At 37.9% G+C, this 22,913-nt stretch overlaps 1 protein-coding gene across 16 annotated transcripts in view; it reads left to right on the plus strand.

The window, feature by feature from the left end:
• The window catches only part of SUGCT (succinyl-CoA:glutarate-CoA transferase), an 806,218-nt gene that overhangs the window by 251,320 nt on the left and 531,985 nt on the right, over positions 1-22,913 (plus strand). For all 16 annotated transcript variants that reach the window (XR_008617466.1, XR_008617468.1, XR_008617464.1 and 13 more), the window contains one exon: positions 3,384-3,481. Coding sequence is in view for 7 of the 16 variants with exons in the window: in XM_055085091.1 (XP_054941066.1) it covers positions 3,384-3,481 (98 nt within the window). In the remaining 9 variants the exon portion in view is untranslated. The remainder of the gene's footprint in view (positions 1-3,383; positions 3,482-22,913) is intronic.

Raw genomic sequence — 22,913 nt, forward strand, 5'->3', positions numbered from 1 at the left:
TAAGTTTACTGGTTTTTCCCTCTGATTATTCCTTTACGTGAACACAGTCTGAAACCTGGAAGTGGGCACCAGGGGACAGAGCTGAGTTCCAGGAGATGCCCTTCATTCCTGGTGTGAGGAGCGTAAAAGTGGAGTCTAATGTCAGAGAGAGTGTGGACATCCTCCCTTTTTGTCCCCTTCCTCATTTTCTCACACCCCAGCCTCCAAGCAGTCCTGTAGTGGCAGCAGCGGATGAACAGGAGCCAAAACTCTGAGGAAGGGGCCCTTTCTTTTATCACTAAGCTGTGATCCCAAAAGAGAGGGGTGAATCCTTGATGCTTTTGCCTCTGCCCTCTCACTGACTGGCCTCTGCCCTGGAAGTATGCTGGGGTGTAGGGTCACTAGAGGGGAGCTCTAGGGAACTGGAAAGAGGATGCAGAGAGGGAGAAGCTTCAGCAAGGGATCCTTGAAGTTGTTTGTGAACTCCTGCGCTCACCCCTGAGCTGCACATGCATTGATCTGGTCCTAGTCAGGACACCAAAGATGTTGAGAACTATTAACAAATAGACAACTTGCCAGGTTGCAGCATGACCCTTAAGTAGGGCACAGGTTCAAAAAGCAGTTGCAAAGGCTTTGAAAACTGAACTAACAGTAGAACCAAAGCACATAGAAGGTGAGTTGGGACTGGCAGTCTGAACTTAACCAGGTGAACTGCTTGCTAAAAACAATCACAACAGAAATTTTCTGTAGGATTTAAACAAGACTCAGAGGCTCATAACATAATATTCAGAATGTCCAGGATACAATCCCAAATTACTCAGCATATGAAGAACCAGAACTGCATGAGAAATGACAATCAATGAATGCCAATGCCAACATGATACAGATGTGGGAATTAACTCATGAAAACTTTAAAACAGCCATTATAAAGATACTCCAACAAGCATCGCAGATACTTAAAATAAATAGAAAAGTAGAAATGTCCAGAAAAGAAATAGAAGATTTGAAGAAGAACCAAATGGACATTTTAGAACTGAAAAATACAACAACCAAATACAGGAACAAACACCTCACTGAATGAGCTCAGTAGCACAATGGAGGTGACAGAGGAAACAGTCAAGGAACTTGAAGATGGTTAAATAGAAATTATTCAGTCTGAACATAAGAAAGGAAAAAAAGATAGTCCCCTCCCAAAAATGAAAGAAAGAACAGATACTCAGGGACCTGTGGGACAGTAACCAAAAAATCTAATGTTTAGGTCACTGTAGTCCCAGAAGGAAAGAAGAAAGAGAACAGACTGAAAAAAATTGAAGCCACGATGAAGAAACGATGGCTGAAAACTTCCCAAATTTGGTGAAAGATTAAAAACATACAGATTTAATAATTTCAGCAAACCCCAAATAAGATAAATCCAAATAAATCCATGCCCAAGCACATCAAAATATTACTGCTGAAAACTAAAGACCAAGAAAAAGCATTTGAAAGCACCCAGAGAGAATGATGTAATATTGATACATTTGGGGGAACACTGACTCAATTGACTGCAGGTTTCCTGTCAGAAGCTACAGAACCCAGAGAGAAGTGGTACAACGTGTTTAAAGAGCCAAAAGGAAAGAACCGTAACTGCAGAATTCTATATCCAATAGAAATATCCTTGAGAAATGAAAGTTAAGTAGATAATCTCTCCTACATTCTCCCTTCTTTCCCATCCTTCTTTTTTGAACAGACACATGCTTTAGTATCTCGTTGGGGAGAAACAGTACCTACTTGGAATATTTCACATTTATTTAATGCTTAATATGTCAAGCACTTTCACTTACATTGTTTCATTTTCTCCCAGGCAGCATTCTCTTTCAAGCACCTAAAGCATGGTTATGACCACAGCTCTTGAAGCAGTCTCTCTAGAAAGATTTTGAATGCTGGCATAGGTGAAGACAGAAGGATAATTACTTTACCCACTATTTAACACCAACTTTCAAAGAGAAAAGAGGTCCAATAAGTCATATTCAGAGAAGGAGACATGAGTGCACCCCAGTTACCATTGAGTGCAAACACTGAGTAGTTTTTTATGTAGCTTACAGTGTATTCTGGGTGAGACCACATTTATAAATGTAACATGTGATCTAGTGAAGGCACTTGCTTTTTCTTGAAATGACTTATTCACGCTTGGTGGGGGAGGGTGTGTTTTGATTCCTGGATAAGCGTTGAGGCCAATTCTTGGATCAGGTGTGGTGACAGGGAGGTTTCTAGAAAGGGCACTGTATGTGGTGTCACTTTTTAAAATCTGAGAGAGTAATGCTGTCTTTATTATTCCTAAAGGAAATGAATAAGTGAAACATGTGAAAGAGAAATTACACCGTTGAGATGCTCTCTTTACTTCAGGGAATCTTCTTCACTTCTCTCTCCTTTGTCAGATGATTAATGGATTGACTTTATTTAAACTGTGGGAAACAAGTGAAACCATTAAATGTTTATATTTAAGGCAAATACATTAATAGAGGTAGTGAAGCTTTCTGTAGGCCACATGGCCTGCCCCTAGCCCATAAATGTTCCTTCTGACTTTCCAACACAACTGCCAAACACTGCCTCCACACATTCTTTTTAAAACTTCTTTTCCATTCCAAATCCACTTGGTACTTTCATTACGGTCTTGTTAAAATTGCAAGATGTCCACTGGGACTTCCAAGATAGATTTCTTTTTACTGAGGAGGAGCAAAAAAGGAAGTATATAAAAGCATTTCTATTTGTTATTCCTTCAGGGAGTCATAGTAAAGAAAAATAGGGACACTTCTATAGGAGGGATATCTTTTAATTGGACATTGTTTTAATGGTGAGCATTTGGGGCAAGTGTGTATGCTTCCCCTTTATTTTAGCACCTTGTACAACATCCTGGATAGGACTACTGGGACAGATATTATTTTATTTACATGTGGAACAAATAAGTGAATGTACCTGCAAGATATATGTTGATTATGAGCTTGATGTAAGTGCAGACTTGCACTTATGATATTGGTTCTTAGAATTAGGTCAGTTTTACCCAATTTGTACCTCTGTCTCTGTTTCCTCTAGATAAGACTTACTGTGGGAATCTGATAACTCTTTTCGTATATTCTCATAAATGGGTACAAGATATTATGGGGGGTCTGATAACTCTTTTTCAGTTTTCCTGTATGTAGGCACATGCTTAAATGTAGGAAAAACTTCTTATAAATGAGAAAGCCAGTCACCAGCATGACCCATCCTAATTGCATGATCCTTCCCTCTATATATCCTTGTGTTAAGAAGTATAAAGACCAGCAAGGAATGGTCTTGAGGATGGAGTGGTAGGTCCTGAACACTAGTACCCACAGGCAGGTACAAAAAAATTTTGTGAATTACACTTTAAAATTCTTTTTCCCTTTTAGATCTTGAATTTGCCTGAACTGATTGATGATTCCAAGTATAGAACTAACCGCCTTCGGGTACAGAATAGAAAAGAGCTTATTAAAATACTATCGACACGGTAAGCTTGGCTCTACTGTTTGCACCCTTAAGAATTAATATGTTATTAGCATTTATCTGTCATTTTGTGGTGCTCTTTTTGGCTTATTTAGATTAACTTATAATTATCTTTCATTTTACAAAATTGGTTAGTGGAAATATGTTTTAAAGCTATGTTTTTCTTTATTTGAAAGCGTTTGAAAGTATTTCACATGTCTTACTAAGTACTGCATCATAACAATGATACAAATAAGAACGTCACAATAGCTTGCATTAGTTGCTTCTCTGTGGCATGTCAGTGTTTGGGTTTAGTCTATCATAAATACTAACAGTAATAATTCAACATCATTTTTTACATTTACTGTATGAATAGCTCTACATACATGATCTCATTTAACCCTTATAATCATCCCGTGAGGGAAGTTCTATTATTTCCATTTTACAGATAAGGAAACTGAGATAAGGGAGGTTCAGTCAAGAGTTTGTTGGCTTTTCTGAGCCTCTCTGTGTAGTTTGTCATGATGATGTTTTGAAAATGGCAGATTGAGTCATAAAGGATTAATGCTGACCAATTAGAGTATTTGATTCTCAAACTATTCCATTCATGTCAGGTTATACTTTTGTTAAAACCTGTATCAATTTTTCAAGTTTGCCTCAGAAAAAGTTAATAATTCTTACTCTTTGCTATCAGTTTCACTTTTGTTTACATCTAACTTCTCAATCTATAGGAATAGATTGTGGTCTTTGTGGATCTCAATGCCCATGTGAACCGTTCTTCAGTATGGAACATTTGCTCTCATCAAACCAATAAATTAAGGACTTTTATTCAAATACCATATCTTGTCTTTTGAAAATGCCCTTGTGTTTCCATGTAGCATAGATATATCAAAGTTCTTAGACTCACAGATATCGAGAACAAACTGAGTACCAGTGGGGAGGTGGGGGAGGGACAATATAGGGGTAGGAGAGTGGGGGGTACAAGCTATAGGGTGTAAGATAGGCTACAAGGATGTAGTGTACAACACGGGGAGTATAGCCAATATTTTGTAATAACGAAATGGAGTGTAACCTTTAAAAATTGTATTAAAAAACTAACAAACAAGCGAAAGTTCTTAGAAAAAAACTTCAGCTGATGTTATGTTTATTCCTCTTCCCTTCTCCTTTGGGGATCTCTACATGAGTCTGCATTCATTACCTATTTGCTTTTTCCTGGATTTTAAGCACTTCTTCTCTACGCTGCCTGTATCTCCTCCTTCAATCAGTGGGGCCTCTGTGTGTGGGACTGATATGCAGAGAAGAGGGGAATGAGAATTGCGCTCTCCTTTCTTGGTCATTAGTTAAATAAAACTCAGATTCTACTGCAAAGCCGGAGAGCCCTCAGTCATTAACATCTCACCCCATGAGAACTGGCCCTTTATCTCTGCTTTTTGCCTCTTTGCCTCTCAAGCAGTTTTTGATTCATTTAGTTCATTGATATGACTTTTTCCTTTCACACCACGGTTACCAAGTTTCAATAACAGGCACTTGTGAGAACCTTATCAAAAGCTCTTTGAGAGTCTAAATAAATCATATCCATGCTGTGAGAAGAGTGGACCCAAGAAAAATACAAAACCTAGGCAGATACAAGTGTCATCTTGTTATTGAGTTGCCAGCACTCTTCTAACTTTAAGAACCACAGAGGTAAGTTATTTGTTTCCTGTGTCCTAAAACCTGTATTCCTTGCTAAATTCTGTTATAGAATTCTATTGTGGACAGACTTCTAGCAGCATCTGTAACAGTTTAATTTCAAATTTCTCTTCTTGGGGTGAATTAAATAACCTAACACCTTCTTCTTTCTCCTCTTATATACCCAGAAGTGGGAGTTGCAGCATTTTGGAACCCATAGGTTCTTATGTCTTTATTCAGACTTAAGGAATCAAACCTGTAAAGGAGAGACTAGAGGGTAGTCTGAAGAGAGGAAACTTGATGAGGGGGTTCCCATCATCATCATCATCCTGCTGTTAAAACACGGACCACAGAGAGGCCCTTGGTTGCCCAGAGGCCGGGGTCCCTGCGCTCTTGGGCTGGCGTGTGGACGTGTTTTGGTGGCGTCTTGTGGGATGCAGTTCTACAGTCTCTTCCAGCTCAGGTCTCTTCTCCTCCATGGTCGATCCAACAGTGATGACCAGGGAAGATTAGGATATTGATTCAGTCCCATCGATAACCTTATCATTTGTTTTTCTGAATAAAAATCCCTGGATTCATTAGTACCGTTAAGTGTTGGGCTTTCAGAAGTCTCTGTGAATGTTGTAAAATGTCTCATTTTCATGATATGATTTTATGTTTTTCCAATATTCACAATATTAATGGCTCTATATTAATTACATGATTAAATCTGGTCATTTTATTCTGACATCATGGCCTTCCACAATCTGACATGACCTCTCCTTTCCACCTTTTCTCAATATAAAGGAATAATATAGGGAGGTGGGTCCAGAGGGAGAGAGTAGGGGGAGATGGCAGGAAAATCATGCTGTAAAAGTTATAATAGAGTTTATGATAAAGGAGTTTCTGAAACTTGTGAAACAAAGGAAATTTTTTGGCCATAAAATGAGTTAGCTTGTCAACAACTTCTGTTTTCTGTGTAACCTGATGATAGGTCTTTTTTTTTCTTCCAGTTTTATTGAGATATAATTGACATATGTTGCATTAGTTTAAGGCATACAAATAATGATTTGATATATGTATATGTTCTGAAATGACTACCCTAGTAAGTTAACATCTGTCACCTCACAGTTACAAATCTTTTTCTTCCCTTGTGATGAGAACTTTTCAGATCCACTCTCTTAGCAACTGTCAAATATACAACACAGTAGTATTGACTATAGTCACCATGCTGCACATAACATCCTCAGGACCTATTTATCTTATAACTGAAAGTTTGTACCTTTTGAGCACCTTCACCCATTCCTCCCCACCCTGAAGAGACGTCTTGAAGGGAGTGCTCTACCGGGTAGAGTTCGAAGTTTTCCAGCAACTTAGAACCGGCAAAAACTTCCTTCCACACCTTGAAGAGACCTAGGGACTCAAGAGTTTCAATGGAACATGCTTCTCATTTGTTCCTTCTCTTACTCATCTATTTAACACGTATTTATTGACTACCTACTATGTGCCAGTGACTGTTTTGGGCACTAGGAAGATGGCTTCAAAAACAAAACTCAACTAAACTCCCTGCCTGCCTGGGCTTTCATTAGAGTAAACCTTGTAGACGTTCTAGAAGACTTTTCTTTAAGACCTCTTCCATAAAAACATGTGTTTTGATATGCCTAAGAAGTTAGTTGTCCGTATTTTTCATATAAACTTCTTGTAAATTTTGCTTTGCAAAAGTATTGCAGCTACAGTCTGTGCCTGTTAATAACTTATTGTCTTTTTGTGAGCCTATTACAGTGCACATGCTACAGTTTTTTGTGTGTGTGGTTTTCCTGTCATTTCTATAGAAAAGCATATTTTTGGTAACAGTAGCTACACTGCCATGTGAATATACCATGTTTTTCCCTGTTGTCTGCTATTAAACATTACGTCATAAAACTTTCCTTTAATGCTCATAGACACTTTCCTCAGCCTATATTTCTATTTTGGAAAATCTTTAAAATACATAACAATGTAGAGGGATTTGTGAGAGTGAATTTGCACTTTAGACAACTTAAAAAAAAAAACTCTAGTAATGATGGACTCCTGGTGTTCCTTAAAAACAAAACAAAACAAAACGTCGCACCCCTTTCATCCAATTCGATATCCAAAAGTGAAAACAGAAGCATTTATGGATTTTTACAAAGTTTGCTCTCCTAAATACACATAAAGTTTCCCTCTTGAGTTTCAAAATCTTCCTTCCAAAATATTTTTCCTAAGTTTTGATTAATTTCCTGAGTAATTTCCCAAAGTAACTTTCCTGCCCATGGCAAATGTTCATTTAAGTGTTTTAGAATCATGTGATTCTCTTTGCATTTCCTCTGCAATTCACAGACTCTTTAGAAAGTGCCTACCAGAAATGTCAGTCATTTACCTCACTTTTCTGTCACTCTTGCTAAATTCAGTTTGATGCTGCTCTCTCAGAGTGGTCAGCCTCACTTGGAAAGGCAGCTGCATGTTTTTGTCATCAGCGAAGTTTTCCATAGCTAGCACAAACACAATCCCTCTCAAGTGCTCTCAGGTGTTACTATTCCCCAACTGTGGCCGTGAGCAAGTTTTTTTTTTTTTTTTTTTAATTTAAAATGGGAAACTTTTCCCCTTAATTTGCCCTTTTATCCAGGGTGTTTCAGAAAGGTGAGCAAGTTTTTTTTTTTTTTTTTTAATTTAAAGATGGAAGACTTTCCCCTTGAATTTGCCATTTTATCCAGGGTGTTTCAGAAAGTCTGTTTACCCAGCTGCTAAGACCAAAAACGAGGCAAAGCTAAAGCATGTTAAAAGTCCCCAGCTAAAACACAGAAGAAAAGATAAAATCGAGACTAATGCAGGGTCTCTTACAACAAACCCCTCCTTTGCAAAGCTAAGGAGCAACAAACTCCTCAACCTGTGCTACCCACACATGGGACCAGCATTTTTGCAATAGTTCAGACCTCGCGGGAGAGACTAAAAATCATGATGTGTATTGATACTAAGAACAGAAGGATTATGATGATGTATTAATAGTTGGGGAGAAATAATAGGAAGACATGAAATGAGGATGAAGGAAAAGAGAAATAATAGGGAAAATAGAAATACAATTCATTTTATTCCTCCTGCTTCCTCTCTTCATCAATGTTAATGGCCACTGACTGTGTGCCCTTGTCCTGCAGATACAGAGGTGAAAGATGAGGTGGCTCTTGGTCTAAGTGGGAAAACAAACAGAGCAATGAATTAAGTAGCGTGTGTGAAATGCCACTGTACACATACGCACGGGGTGGTGGGAGCCCAGAGAAGGGGCGACTACCTCAATCTGGGCAAGTCAGGGAAGGCTTTCCTGCAGACAGTGCCAGCTGAGGTGAGTCTTTTTTTTTTTTTTTTTTTCCCAGTTGAGATGAGTCTTAAAGGACAAATAAAATTAGGCAGGTGAGGAAAAAAGATAGTTCACATCAAAGGAGGAAATATCAAACTGAGTGTAATTTTATACTGAGGAATAAATAAATCATAAGAGAAGAAAAAAAAGTAGCTTGGAGAGAAACTGATGACAGCTTTTAAATTGCTTTTTGAAAAATGCTACACATGTTAGGGAAACGTATGTCAGTATAGTCCTAGTGAAGGCATTCCTAAAATGATGGTTACCCTAAGTTGTCATAAATAAAATTAACAGTGTCAGACAAATTTACCTTTTAAAGTACTGTGGCATCTATGTTCATCAGGATATTGGTCTATAATTTTCTTGTGATATCTTTGTCTGGTTTTGGTATCAGGGTGATGGTGGCCTCGTAGAATGAGTTTGGGGATGTTCCTCCCTCTGCAATTTTTTGGAGGAGTTTGAGAAGGATAGGTGTTAGCTCTTCTCAAAGTTCTGGTAGAATTCACCTGTGAAGCCATCTGGTCCTGGACTTCTATTTGTTGGAAGATTTTAATTACAGTTTCAATTTCACTACCTGTGATTGGTCTGTTTATATTTTCTAATTCTTCCTGGGTCAATCTTGGAAGGTTGTACTTTTCCAAGCATTAGTCCATTTCTTCCAGGTTGTCCATTTTATTGGCATATAGTTGCTTGTAGTAGTCTCTAATGACCTTTTGTATTTCTGCGGTGTCAGTTGTAATCTCTCCTTTTTCATTTCTAATTTTATTGATTTGAGTCCTCTCCCTTTTTTTCTTGATGAGTCTGGCTAAAGGTTTATCAATTTTGTTTTTCTTCTCAAAGAACCAGGTTTTAGTTTTATGGATCTTTGCTATTGTTTTCTTTGTTTCTATTTCATTTCTTTCTGCTCTGATCTTTATGATTTCTTTCCTTTTACTAACTTTGGGTTTTCTCTGTTCTTCTTGCTTTAGGTGTAACGTTAGATTGTTCATTTGAGATTTTTCATGTTTCTTGAGGTGAGCTTGAATTGCTATGAACTTCCCTCTTAGAACTGCTTTTGCTACATCCCATAGGTTTTGGATCATCGTGTTTTCATTGTCATTTGTTTCTAGGTATTTTTTGATTTCCTCTTTGATTTCTTCAGTGATCTCTTGGTTATTTAGCAGCATACTGTTTAACCTCCATAGACCAATATCACTGATGAATATAGTTGCAAAGATCCTCAACAAAATACTAGCAAACAGAATCCAACAGCACATTAAAAGGATCATACACCATGATCAAGTGGGATTTATCCCAGGGATGCAAGGATTCTTCAATATATGCAATCAGTGTGATACACCATATTAACAAATTGAAGAATAAAAACCGTATGATCATCTCAATAGATGCAGAAAAAGCTTTTGACAAAATTCAACACCAAATGGTTGGAAGACCTAAGTAGACATTTCTCCAAAGAAGACATGCAGATGGCCAACAAATACATGAAAAGATGTGCAGCATCACTAATCGTTAGAGAAATGCAAATCAGAACCACAATGAGGTATCATCTCACTCTAGTCAGAATGGCCATCATCAAAAAATCTATAAACAATAAATGCTGGAGAGGGTGTGGAGAAAAGGGAACCCTCCTGCATTGTTGGTGGGAATGTAAATTGATACAACCACTATGGAGAGCAGTATGGAGGTTCCTTAAACTAAAGCTAGAACTACCATACGACCCAGCAATCCCACTACTGGGCATATACCCTGAGAAAACCATAATTCAAAAAGAGTCATGAACCACAATGTTCATTGCAGCTCTATTTACAATAGCCAGGACATGGAAGCAACCTAAATGTCCATCAACAGATGACTGGATAAAGAAGATGTGGCATATATATACAATGGAATATTACTCAGTTATAAAAAGGAATGAAACTGAGTTATCTGTAGTGAGGTGGATGGACCTAGAGTCTGTCATACAGAGTGAAGTGAGTCAGAAAGAGAAAAACAAATAACGTATGCTAATGCATATATATGGAATTTTAAAAAGCGGTACTGATGAACCTAGCGGTAGGGCAGGAATAAGGATGCAGACGTTGAGAACAGACTTGAGGGCACGGGGGTGGGTGGTGAGGCGAAGCTGGGATGAAGTGAGAGAGTAGCAATGACATATATATACTACCAAATGTAAAACAGATAGCTAGCGGGAGGCAGCCGCATAGCACAGGGAGATCAGCTCGGTGCTCTGTGACCACCTAGAGGGGTGGGATAGGGAGGGTGGGAGGGAGACGCAAGAGGGAGGGGATATGGGGATATAGGTATACATATAGCTGATTCACTTTGTTGTAAAGCAGAAACTAACACAACATTGTAAAGCATTTATACTCCAATAAAGATGTGAAGAAAAAATGCCACATACGAACTGTTTAAAAAAAAAATAAAGTACTGTGGCAGTACCTTTAGTAAAATAAATAATTATTTTTGGTTTTGAATGATCTGGTTTTTCTGAAGTCAAGTTTCTGGTATGCAATTGAATATCTACTTATTTTCATGGTTTACTGTATTAAAATACTGTGAATTAAATGCTGTAGTTCAGGGTCTTCTAAACAGAGGTGCTAAACAGACATTTGTTGAATTGAATCCAGAACTTATTAAAGAGCTTCACCTCTTTAAATTTGGTGTCAAGTTATTTTTAATATACTTGTTCAGAATATTGGAGAGTTGGACCTGGAGCATTTTGGGGCTGTTCATGGAGGGCTTGTGACTTCAAAGATGCCTAAATATAATGTTAATTTTTTAAAATTGACATCCTGGTTCCATCAGACAAATTTGGTCATTCCACTTCCCTGCCTAGGTCTTTCAGGGAGTCTCCACAGCTTTGAAGATAAAGTTTAAACTATTTATCTTAACACATGTAATTGCATCTCCCACTTTTGCCTTAGAACCATCTTATAACTTGGCCTGGTCTTTTAATCTGCTGTGTCTTCCCACAGGCTCATTGCTTTTCACTAAAATGATGAAGCTTCTTCATCTCACTGGCTGCTACTAGTCCTTTAAAATGAGCACAAGTTTGGGGAGCTCTTCCCATCTTGTTTGTGTGTTTAAAGCGGCCCCTCCTCTATGTGGCTGAATCAAAGCATCTATTGCGTTCAGCTGTCATTAATCCTCCACCTTGACGCAGCAGTAAATTTCTTAAGGCAGAGACTATCTTTTTGTTTTTAGAGACAGTTTTTTTAGAGCAGTTTTACGCTCATAGCAAAACTGAGAGGAAGGTACAGAGAGTTCCCGTGTACCCTCTGCTACCCCCCAACCCCTGCCCTCTCCCCCAGCCTCCCCACTACCGACATCCCTCACCAGAGTGGTACACTGATTATAACTGATGAGCCTACATTGTCACATCGTAAGAGACTATGCACATCGTAAGAGACTGTCTTTTTAAATTTTTATTTCTGGTGCCTGTTTGGGTCCCTGGTGCTAGATGTTCTTTCAGTTAGTGAATGTATGAACCAGTGAGGGGCAAAGCCATCCCAATTTGGCAAAGTGGCCAAAGGGAAGAGACCCAATGTCAGGTCAGAATAAAAAGAGGAGAGCAGTGGTAGCTAGAAATGATAACTTTTTCTAAACTAAACTAGGAGGCCTGTATTATGATCACAGAATGTCAGAAGGCCTGAATTTGAAACCAGAGCCTTCCATTAACTCTGTGGTCTTGAGCAGATCCTCTGATTTCTCTGAGCCTCAGGTTCTCATATATACGGTACGTATAAGAATATCTACATCACTGTGAGAATTAAAAAACAGAACAGGCATGAAAGCAGCCAGCATAGCTCTCAGCAAACAACAGTGCTCAGTATATTTGAGGAGAACCTCAATCCTCAAGAATCAGAAATTACAGTTCCCACATTTTTTTTTTTTTTTTCCCGGTACGCGGGCCTCTCACTGTTGCGGCCTCTCCCGCTGCGGAGCGCAGGCTCCGGACGCGCAGGCTCAGCGGCCATGGCTCACGGGCCCAGCCGCTCCGCGGCACGTGGGATCCTCCCGGACCGGGGCACGAACCCGTGTCCCCCGCATCGGCAGGCGGACCCCCAACCACTGCGCCACCAGGGAAGCCCCCACATTTTTTGCCATCACAGTTCTCCTATATCATTTTTTTATTCATGGATGCCAAGTTTTGAGAGATTTTCCTCTCCCCAACTGTAATTATTATATGAATTACCTTCCACAATTTTTATTTAATAAATTTCATTTAACTGCCAATCAGATCCTGATTAGGATGATATAACTAGTGTTATTGTACTGATTTGATTTAATTCTAGCAGAAGTAAAGCATGACATTCTAGTTGGCCTGTATGACCTTTTTGCAGCTAAACAAATGATTTCTGTTCAACTTCTGAAGAAAATTAAAAATAGCTCACAAGACTCAGGAATACATTTAACTTTGTACAGTGCTCCTAATAAAGGCTATTAATAGTGCTTGTTCTTTTTTTTCTTTCAAACCCAATGACCTTAATAGTTCATATACTATTCCCTTTCAAGAAACACTTTCTCAGTGTGGGCAATGAATTTGGAACTTGTGAACATTCCACTTAAATTATTCCATGCATTTGTGGTTGTACCCTCATAAAGAATGAAGCACTTTCGTGTGTTCCTGAGTTGCTATGCTGTGTTAATAGACTCTATGAAAAGCTTCAGTCAGGGGCTTTGAACTCTGAAATAAAATACGTCCATGAGTTCTCCTGTGTCATTTTTATGGTTAAGTTTTTCAAAGTTTTAATGGGTATCTTTGGCCTTCCTGAAAACTGTTGACTTTACTTTTCTCTTAAATAATATCTATAATATCCTTAATTTTCATTTTTAGTAGAAAATAGAACTACCACATATTTCATCTCAGACAGCCCTCTGTCTCTTGCCCCTTCCCCTACCCCCCATCTTAAATCTCCACTTCAATCCTCCCTCCTGCCTGCTTTCCACGCCCCCATCTTCCTGTCCTTATCCTGTCATTCGCAATTGGAACTCTTTTACAATTAAGTAATACATGGATATCACTTACCACTTTCCTAGGTGGGTTTTAGCTACTTGCAGAAAGGCTTCATTGAACAAGTGGTTTGCTTAGAGAACAGGGAGGATTTTATCAGTGGCTGCCTATATGATATAATTTAGAAGGACTGGCAAGAACCTCTATTCCATGGAATATAACCCTTCCTTACACATAGTTTGCTGATTTCAGAAATGCTGCAATTATAGATTTTAGGGGCTTAAAAGTTTGTCTGCTCTTAAGCTTCAAACAGCACAGGGGTGGGGGGGTGTTAAAGCGTGTAGTCTTATTCCTTAGAGTAAATACAATTCCCCACGCCCTTTCCTCAGACTAGATTTTAATATGGGGAAAGTGGAGAAATCATCAAAGCCCTGCCTAAGGTGAGTGAAAAGCAGAATGAAGGCCGAGAGCAATCAGGAGCCCCAGAGATTAAGTTCCCCTCACTGACACTTTTGCCAGGGCTGGGAGGCTATGGGAGTCTCTTTTAACCCTGATTAATTCCTCCCCTCTAAACCTGGCAACCATCGACTCTCCCATGTCTACATGGTTTTAATATACGTAGAGAAACTTATTGTTTTCTCCCACGGAAACTTTTTTGTTGGTCTAATATTCTCTTTCCCATATGATCACATTTTAAAATCTCTTCTGCCAGCCTTTTTTTTTTTTTTCTTTCTGCCTACTATTAGTATCTTATGAGGCTGCATTTCACGTGATTTTTATATATCCTCAACCTACATATTTAGTTTATTGTAACCTTCCCCGCAACCCTTCATAATGCTTTGAATCATATCATTGTAGGTTTATCTGGGATCCACTGCAGAGGGCTGATTTGGATAAATGGATCTGACGTTTGGTGAGGGTCACATTTGTTTTCTTATGCATTCCATGGCAGCTCTGCCATTATCGGCTCATAGATGGTCCCTTGTAAAATGTCTCCATTTTATGTGGTACATTTTCTGAATGTTGGTTATTTGGAGACAGATTTAAGTGGCTATTTGTTGTTACTATAAAATCAGCCTGGAGGGAAGAAGAATGAAAGAAACACAGCCCTGGAATGCATCCTTTTTGGCTTAGAGAATGCAAAGGGAACCACTGCAACTCCAAACAAGCTCCTCGTGACCAGGGCTCTTTCTACCCTGTTAAGAGAATTCTTTGTGACTGAGAATCAAATGATATCTTAAAGTGAGTCAGGATGGAATGGAATGTCATCCCACTCCTTCTCTCCCCCTCCTTTTTTCCAGAAGGGCTATAAAACATTCCACACTGCCTTTTAGTAGAAAGCATTAGGTGGTAGTGGTGGGATATTTATATGTATGTGCGGGGGGCGGGGGTGAGGATGGTGGCGGAGGGCGTCCAGTAAACTCTGTTTCCCTGGATAAAACATTTAATACCCTCATTTCTCCTTTGGAACTTAATGTATATTTTTAGATTTATAGAATGTTAGAGCCCTAAACACTTGGGGAGCTGGATAGAACCTAGGATATCGTTGAACTTAACCCCTTCCTACGTGTAGGAACTTAGAATTTAACAGCATCGTGGCCAGAGATCCCTTGAAATCTGGTGGGAGATTCCACAAAGCCAGCTCGAAAGGCCTTCCTTTGGGGAGGGTGTAGGCACAGCTCTCCAGACTTTGCTGGCTGACCTTCCATTGCCCTTGACTTTTGAATGGGATAGAGAATCTGGAGTTTGACTCGGTCTCCTGACGCTCGGTTTGCTCCTTAGACCCCCAGACTCATTCCTGCCCTGCCCAATTTCCTGCCTGCCTTTGGCTCAGACTGAGTTCTGTTCTGCAACTACTTTGCCCCCACTTGGGTTCTATTCTTATCTCTTCTTAGCTTCAGCTTTCCAGCGTGGGCCTTCCTTGGGCCTTTGATCTGACATCAACTGATGTTTCTAGTGAGAGCTGACTCCACCTCTCTCCCAGTGCTGACAGCTGACATCCCTGCTGAGCCTTGATTTCCACCAGCTGTCCAGCATCCTGGAACATTCCCTAGCGACCAGCTGCTCCTGGCCGTCTTCACCTGGACAATCCACAGTAGTTTTGGCAAGCTGCTCACTGCTTCCAAAGCCAGACTGGACCTACCTTAGTTCGGGTTTAATATGTTTTCCTCAGTATCACACAGCTCACTGGTGTGTGAGGCTCAAGTTGGAATCTCCTGATTCCTTTTTCCACAGTACTCCTGGGGCAATCACTTATTTCGCTTTTCTCTAACTAGAAATTTTGTATTTAGAGTAATCCTAGGTAGGAAAAGAAATAAAGTGAACATTCTGCATCCCCTCCAACCCGAACACACACACACACACAACTTTTAATCTTTCAATTTATAAATTTGCATTTTTCTTTCTTAATGATTTTTCTTCCCTCTATTGTGAATTGTTTTTCTTTTCTCATTTGCTAACTTTGGAAAAAGAAAAATCCAGACATTGGAATGTCTGAGTTTATTTAAGTCTCAGCACTCTGTTCAATTTAATGAAGGGAAACAAAAAGGGAAAATCAGAATGCTGGCCTGGATCTTTGTGGCTCTGGGATTGGCCCTTTTTGGTGGCCATTGATATATGCTATATTTGGAAAATGAGGGTAATTGGTGGTTCCAAGCTATTTTTAAACGCATTAGAATATAGAAATAAATTCTAAAATATAGATATTTAGAACTATGAGAAACAGAAACGGTGAGAGACATAATCATTTTGTAATAATTTAACTGTTTTCTAATATAGGTAAATAAAAAGAGGATTTATTTAGCATATTTAATGAGGTGGAGGTAGTAGACATATGTCACACTGCATACCCTGCTAACAGAGGGCACATATTCTTTTTTAGTGTCTATGGAACATTTACAAACACTGATTACAGACTGTGCTACAGAGAAAATATTAGTAAGCTTCAAGAAAGAAAAACTAACCACAATGAAATATTCTAAAGATGAATAGCAAATTTAAATATACAAGCATAGATATAACTATAAAACACAGCATGTAAAGCCAGAAAATTTAACATGGGGTGAAAAATTTAACATCATAGTTAACAGTTGTGGTATAGCACATAGTCCTAAAACTGACCGTCTTAAACGTGTCTGAAAACTTTCTCTATGAAGAGTTAGACAGTAACTACTTTAGGCTTTGCGGACCTGGTGGTCTTCATCGTAGCTACTTAACTCTACTGTTGTAGCGAGATGGCAACCATAGACAATACTTAAATGAGTGAGTGTGACTGTATTCCAAAAGGACTCTATCTATGGACATTGAAAGTTGAATTTCATACATTCTTGATGCATTATATTATTCTTTTGATTTCTTTCAATCGTTTAAAAATGTAAAATCCATTTTTTTTCTTGAAAACTCACAGAATTCACTCTCTTAACAATTTTCCTACATATCATATAGCAGTGTTAGCTATAGTCACCATGTTGCCTTGTATATTTCATCCGTAGTATTTGTTTTTTTTATAACTCGAAGTTTGTACCTTTTGACCACCTTCTTCCAGTCTCCCTTCCTCTTACTCTTTGCTTCTGGTAACCACAAGTCTGATCTCTTTTTCTATGAGTTCTTTTTTTTTTTTTAATACTGCTTATACGTGAGATCATACGGTATTTGTCTTTCTCCATCTGACTTATTTCACTTAGCAAAATGCCTGCAGAGTCCACCCATGTTTTCACAAATGGTAAGACTTTCTCACTTTTTATGGCTGAATAATATTCCATTGTCTATGTATACCACAATTTATTTATCCATTTATCTGTTGATGGACACATTTTTTCCAAGCCTTGGCTATAGCAAATGATGCTGCTATGAACATGGGGATGTAGATATCTTTTCAAGTTAATGTTTTCATTTCCTTTGGATATAATCCCAGGTCTGGAATGTGAGAGTTCTATTTTTAACTTTTTGAGGATCCTCCATACTGTTTTCCATAGTGCTGTACCAATTTACATTCCCACCAACAGTCCACAAGAGTTCCTTTTTCTCCACATCTGCGCCAGCATTTATTATCTCTTTCTTTTTGATGATGGCCATTCTATCGAGCATGAGGTGATATCTCATTGTGGTTTTAATTTGCATTTCCCTGATGATTAGTGATGCTGAGTATCTTTTCATGTGTCTGCAGGCCATCTATGAGTCTTCTTTGGAGAGATGTCTATTCAGGTCCTTTGCCCATTTATAAATTAGGTTATTTGGGGTTTTTTGCTATTGAATTTAATTAATTATTTATATATTTTAGGTATTGACCCATTTTCATGTATATGGTTTACAGATTTTTTTTCCCATTCCACAGGTTGTCTTTTCACTTTGTTGATGGTTTCTTTTGCAGTGCAGAAGCATTTTAATTTGATGTAGTCCCACTTGTTTATTTTATTTTATTGGAGTATAATTGCTTTACAATGTTGTGTTAGTTTCTCCTTTACAACAAAGTGAATCAGCTATATGTACACATATATCCCCTCCTTCTTGGACCTCCCTCCTACCCTCCCCCTGCCCCCCAGCCAATCCCACCCATCTGGGTCATCACAGAGCAGCGAGCTGAGCTCCCTGTGCTATACAGCAAGTTCCCACTAGCTGTCTGTTTTACACATGATAGTGTATATATGTCAATCCTAATCTCCCAATTCGTCCCACCGTCCCCTTCCCCCCGTGTTCACATGCTTGTTCTCTACATCTGTGTCTATATATCTGCCCTGCAAACAGGTTGACCTGTACCATTTTTCTATTATTTTTTATAATGTTGCATGTACTTTAGGTGTCATATCCAAAAAAATCATTACCAAGACTCATGTCAAGGAGCTTTGTTTCTGTTTTTATCTAGAAGTTTCATGGTTTCAGGTCTTACATTTAAGTCTTTAATCCATATTGAGCTAATTTGTGTGAGTGGGTGTAAGATACAGATCCAGTTTCGTTCTTTTACATGTGAATATCCAATGATCCCAGTTTCATTTATTTAAATACCTGTCTCTTCTTCATTGAGTATTCTTGGCTCTCTTGTGAAATATTAGTCAACTGTATATGCTTGTATTTATTTCTGGGCTCTGCATTATATTCCGTTGGTCTATTTGTCTGTTTTTATGCCAGTACCATATTGCTTTGATGACTGTAGCTTTATAGCATTGTCTGAAATCAGGAAGTATGATGCCTCCTGCTTTGATCTTCTTTCTCAGGATTTCTTTGGCTACGCAGCATTTTTTGTGGCTCCATGTAAATTTTAGAAGTGTTTTTCTACTTCTGTAAAAAATGCAATTGAAATATCAATAGCAATTGAATTGAATCTATAGATGGCTTTTGATAATATTGACATTTTAGCAATATTAATTCTTTCAATTCACGAACATGGACTACCTTTCGATTTATTTGTGTCTTCATTGTTTTCATCAGTGCCTTGTAGTTTTCAGAGTAGAGATCTTTCGCCTCTACAGTTAAATTTATTCTTAAGTATTTTATTGTTTTTGATCCTATTGTAAATGGGATTAATTTCTTTATTTCTTTTTTTAAAAATTCATTGTTATTGTAGAGAACACTACTGATTTTTGACTGTCAGTTTTGTATCCTTTAACATTACTGAATTCATTGATTAGATCTAACAGTTTTTTGGTTGAGTCTTTAGGATTTTCTATATGCAAAATTATGTTATCTACAAAGGTAGACACTTTTACTACATCCTTTCCAATTCCAATTCCTTTTATTTCTTTCTCTTGCCTGATTGCTTTAGTTAAGACTTCAAGTACTTTGTTGAGTAAGAGTGGTGAGAGTGGGCACCCTTGTCTTGTTCCTGATCTTAGAAGAAAAGCATTCAACTTTTCACCATAAGAGATGATGTTAACTGTGGGCTTGTCATTTATGGCCTTTATTATGTTGAAATATGTTCCTTCTATGTCTCATTTGTTAGGAGTTTTTATCATAAATGGATGTTGATTTTGTCAGATGCTTTTCTGCGTCTACTGAGATGATCATATGATTCTTTTTCTATCACATTGATTGATCTGCATATATTGAACCATCTTTACATGCCATGGATAAGTCCCACTTGATCATGGTGTATGGTCCTTTTAATGTGCTGCTGAATTCAGTTTGCTAGTATTTTTTGAGACGTTTTTCATTTGTTTTCATGAGGGATATTGCCCTCATGTTGTTTTCTTTCTTAGTGGTATCAGTTTCTGGTTCTAGTATCAGGGTAATGCTAGCCTCATAAAATGAGTTTGAGAGTGTTCCCTCCCCTTTTAACTTTTGGAAGAGTTTGGGAAAGATTGGTGTTAATTCTTCTTTGAATGTTTGGTAAAATTTACCAGTGAAGCCACCTGGTCCTGAGCTTTTCTTTGTTGGGAGATTTTTTATTACTAATTCAGTCTCCATAGTAGTAATTGGTTTATTCAGACTTTCTATTTATTCTTGATTTAGTCTTGGTAAGTTATAGGTTTCTCAGAAATGTTTTTCCATTTCTTCCAGGTTGTCCAGTTTGTTGGCGTATATTTGACTATAGTAGCCTCTTATGATCCTTTGAATTTCTGTGGCATCAGTTGTAATGTCTCAGTTTTTCATTTATAATTTTGTTGATTTGGGTCCTTTCTCTTTTTTCCTTGGTTAGTCTAGCTAAGGGTTTTTCAATTTTGTTTATCTTTTCAAAGAACCAACTCGTACTTTGGTTCATCTTTTTCTATTTTTTTTTTTGGTTCTCTTTCATTTACTTCTGCTCTAATCTTTAGTATTTTCTTTCTTCTGATAATTTTGGCCTCAGTTTGTCCTTCTTTTTCTAGTTTCTAAAGGCATAGAGTTAGACTGTTTATTTGGGATCCTTCTTGCTTCTTAATGTAGACGTCTATTGCTATGAATTTCCCTCTTATAACCACATTTGATGCATCCATAAGTTCTGGTATGTTGTATTTCCATTTTCATTTGTTTCAGGAAACTTTTTTAGTTCCCCTTTAACAACTTCTTTGATTCATTGGTTGTTCAGGACACTAATATTTAATTTCCATGACTTGGTAAATTTTCCAGTTTTCCCCTTGTTATTGATTTCTTGTTTCATGCCATTGTGGTCAGAGAAGATATTTGGTATGATTTCAGTTTCTTAGATTTGCTAAGACTTGTTTTATGCCTAACATATGGTCTATCCTAGAAAATGTTCCACTTGTGCTTGAGAAGAATGTGTATTCTGCAGTTGTTGGATATGTTCTCTATATGTCTGCTAAGTTCCATTGGTCTCTAGTCCTGTTTAAATCTGTTGGTTTCTTATTGATTCCCTGGGTGATCTATCCATTGTTGAGAATGGGATATTAAAGTCCCCAGAGATTGTTGTATTACTCTTTTTTTTGTTGTTTTTTGGCGGTACGTGGGCCTCTCACTGTTGTGGCCTCTCCTGTTGTGGAGCACAGGCTCCAGACGCGCCACGGGCCCAGCCGCTCCGCGGCATGTGGGATCTTCCCGGACTGGGGCACGAACCCGTGTCCCCTGCATCAGCAGGCGGACTCTCAACCACTGTGCCACCAGGGAAGCCCTGTTGTATTACTCTTTATTTCTCCTTTTAGCTCTGTTAGTTTGTGCTTTATATATTTAGGTGCTCCAGTCTTAGCCACATAAATATTTTCAATTGTTATAGCTTCTTGATATATTATCATTATCATTATATAATGACCTTCTTTGTCTCTTTTTATCATTTTTAGTTTAAAGTCTATTTTTTCTGATATAAGTATAGCTACCTCTGCTTTTTTTGGTTACCATTTGCTTAAAATGGGGGTTTTCCATCCCTTCACTCCCAAGTCTATGTGTGCCTTTAAGGCTAAAATGAGTTTTTTGTAAGCAGCATATTGTTGGATATGGTTTTTTAAAATTCCATTCAACCATTCTATGTCTTTTAATTGGAGAAAGTAATCCCTTTATGTTTTAAGTGATTATTGATAGGTAAGGACTTACTATTGCCATTTTCTTTTTTTTCTGGTTGGTTTGTAGATCTGTTGTTCCTTGTTTATTATCCTGCTGTCTTTTTCTTTGTGTTTTGATGTCTTTTAATATCAGTATTATTTGACTTCTTCATTGTGTTATTTTGTGCAACTAGTACTGAATTTTCCCTTGTGGTTGCAATGAGGCTTATGTAAAATATCTTAAACTTATTTTAAACTGATAACAGCTTAACTTCAGTAGAATTCATAAACCTTGCACTTTACTTCTCCTCCTCCCATTTTAGGTTATTGTTGTTATGATTTACGTGTTTTATATTGTGTCGCTAATAACAGATTATTGTAGCTTTGGTTATCTTTACTATGTTCTTTTTAAAAAAATTTCAAACTAGAGTCATATATGAATTATGCACCGCTATTACCATATTGCAGAATCTAACTGTGACTATATATTTACCATTACCAGTGAGATTTACACTACCTTTTTATGCTTTTATGATGTTAGTGTTCTTTTACTTCCACCCAAAGAATTCCCATTAGTATTTCTTGTAAGGAAGGTCTGGTGGTAATGGACTTCTTCAGCTTTTGTTTGTTTGGGTAAGTCCTTACACTCTTTCATTTCAGAAGGACAGCTTTGCTGGGTATAGAATTCTTGGTTGGCAGTTATTTTTCCTTCAATATTTTGAATATGTCATCCCATTCCCTCCTGGTCTGGAAAGTTGAGCAATCCACCTATATTCTTATGGGGGTTCCCTTTTATGTAGCTTCACTCTTTACACTTGCTACTCTTTAAATTCTTTGTCTTTGACTTTTGACAATATATTATAATGCGTCTCAGTGTACCCCTATTTGGGTTCAAACTATTTGGGGTCCTTTGGGCCTCATGGATCTGGATGTCCATTTCTCTCCCCAGTTTGAGGAAGTTTTCAATCCTTTTGCATTAAATATACTTTCTGTTTCTTTTCTCTTTCTGGCATTCCCATAACACAAATATTGTTTCTTTTCATTGTGTCCCATATTTCCCACAGGACTTTGTCACTCTTTTTTTTTTTTAACATCTTGATTGGAGTATAATTGCTTTACAGTGGTGTGTTAGTTTCTGCTTTATAACAAAGTGAATCAGTTATACATATACATATGTCGTGGACACAAAGCACCGAGCTGATCTCCCTGTGCTATGCGGCTGCTTCCTACTAGCTATCTGTTTTATGTTTGGTAGTGTATATATGTCCATGCCACTCTCTCACTTTGTTCCAGCTTACCCTTCCCCCTCCTGATATCCTCAAGTCTGTTCTCTAGTAGGTCTGTGTCTTTATTCCAGTCTTGCCCCTAGGTTCTTCATGACCATTTTTTTTTTTTTTTTTTTTTAGATTCCGTATATATGTGTTAGCATACGGTATTTGTTTTTCTCTTTCTGACTTACTTCACTCTGGATGACAGCCTCTAGGTCCATCCACCTCACTACAAATAACTCAATTTTATTTCTTTTTATGGCTGAGTAATATTCCATTGTATATATGTGCCATATCTTCTTTATCCATTCATC

The sequence above is a fragment of the Physeter macrocephalus genome, chromosome 5 (genome assembly GCF_002837175.3).
Source record: "Physeter macrocephalus isolate SW-GA chromosome 5, ASM283717v5, whole genome shotgun sequence".
Classification (NCBI taxonomy): Eukaryota; Metazoa; Chordata; class Mammalia; order Artiodactyla; family Physeteridae; genus Physeter; species Physeter macrocephalus.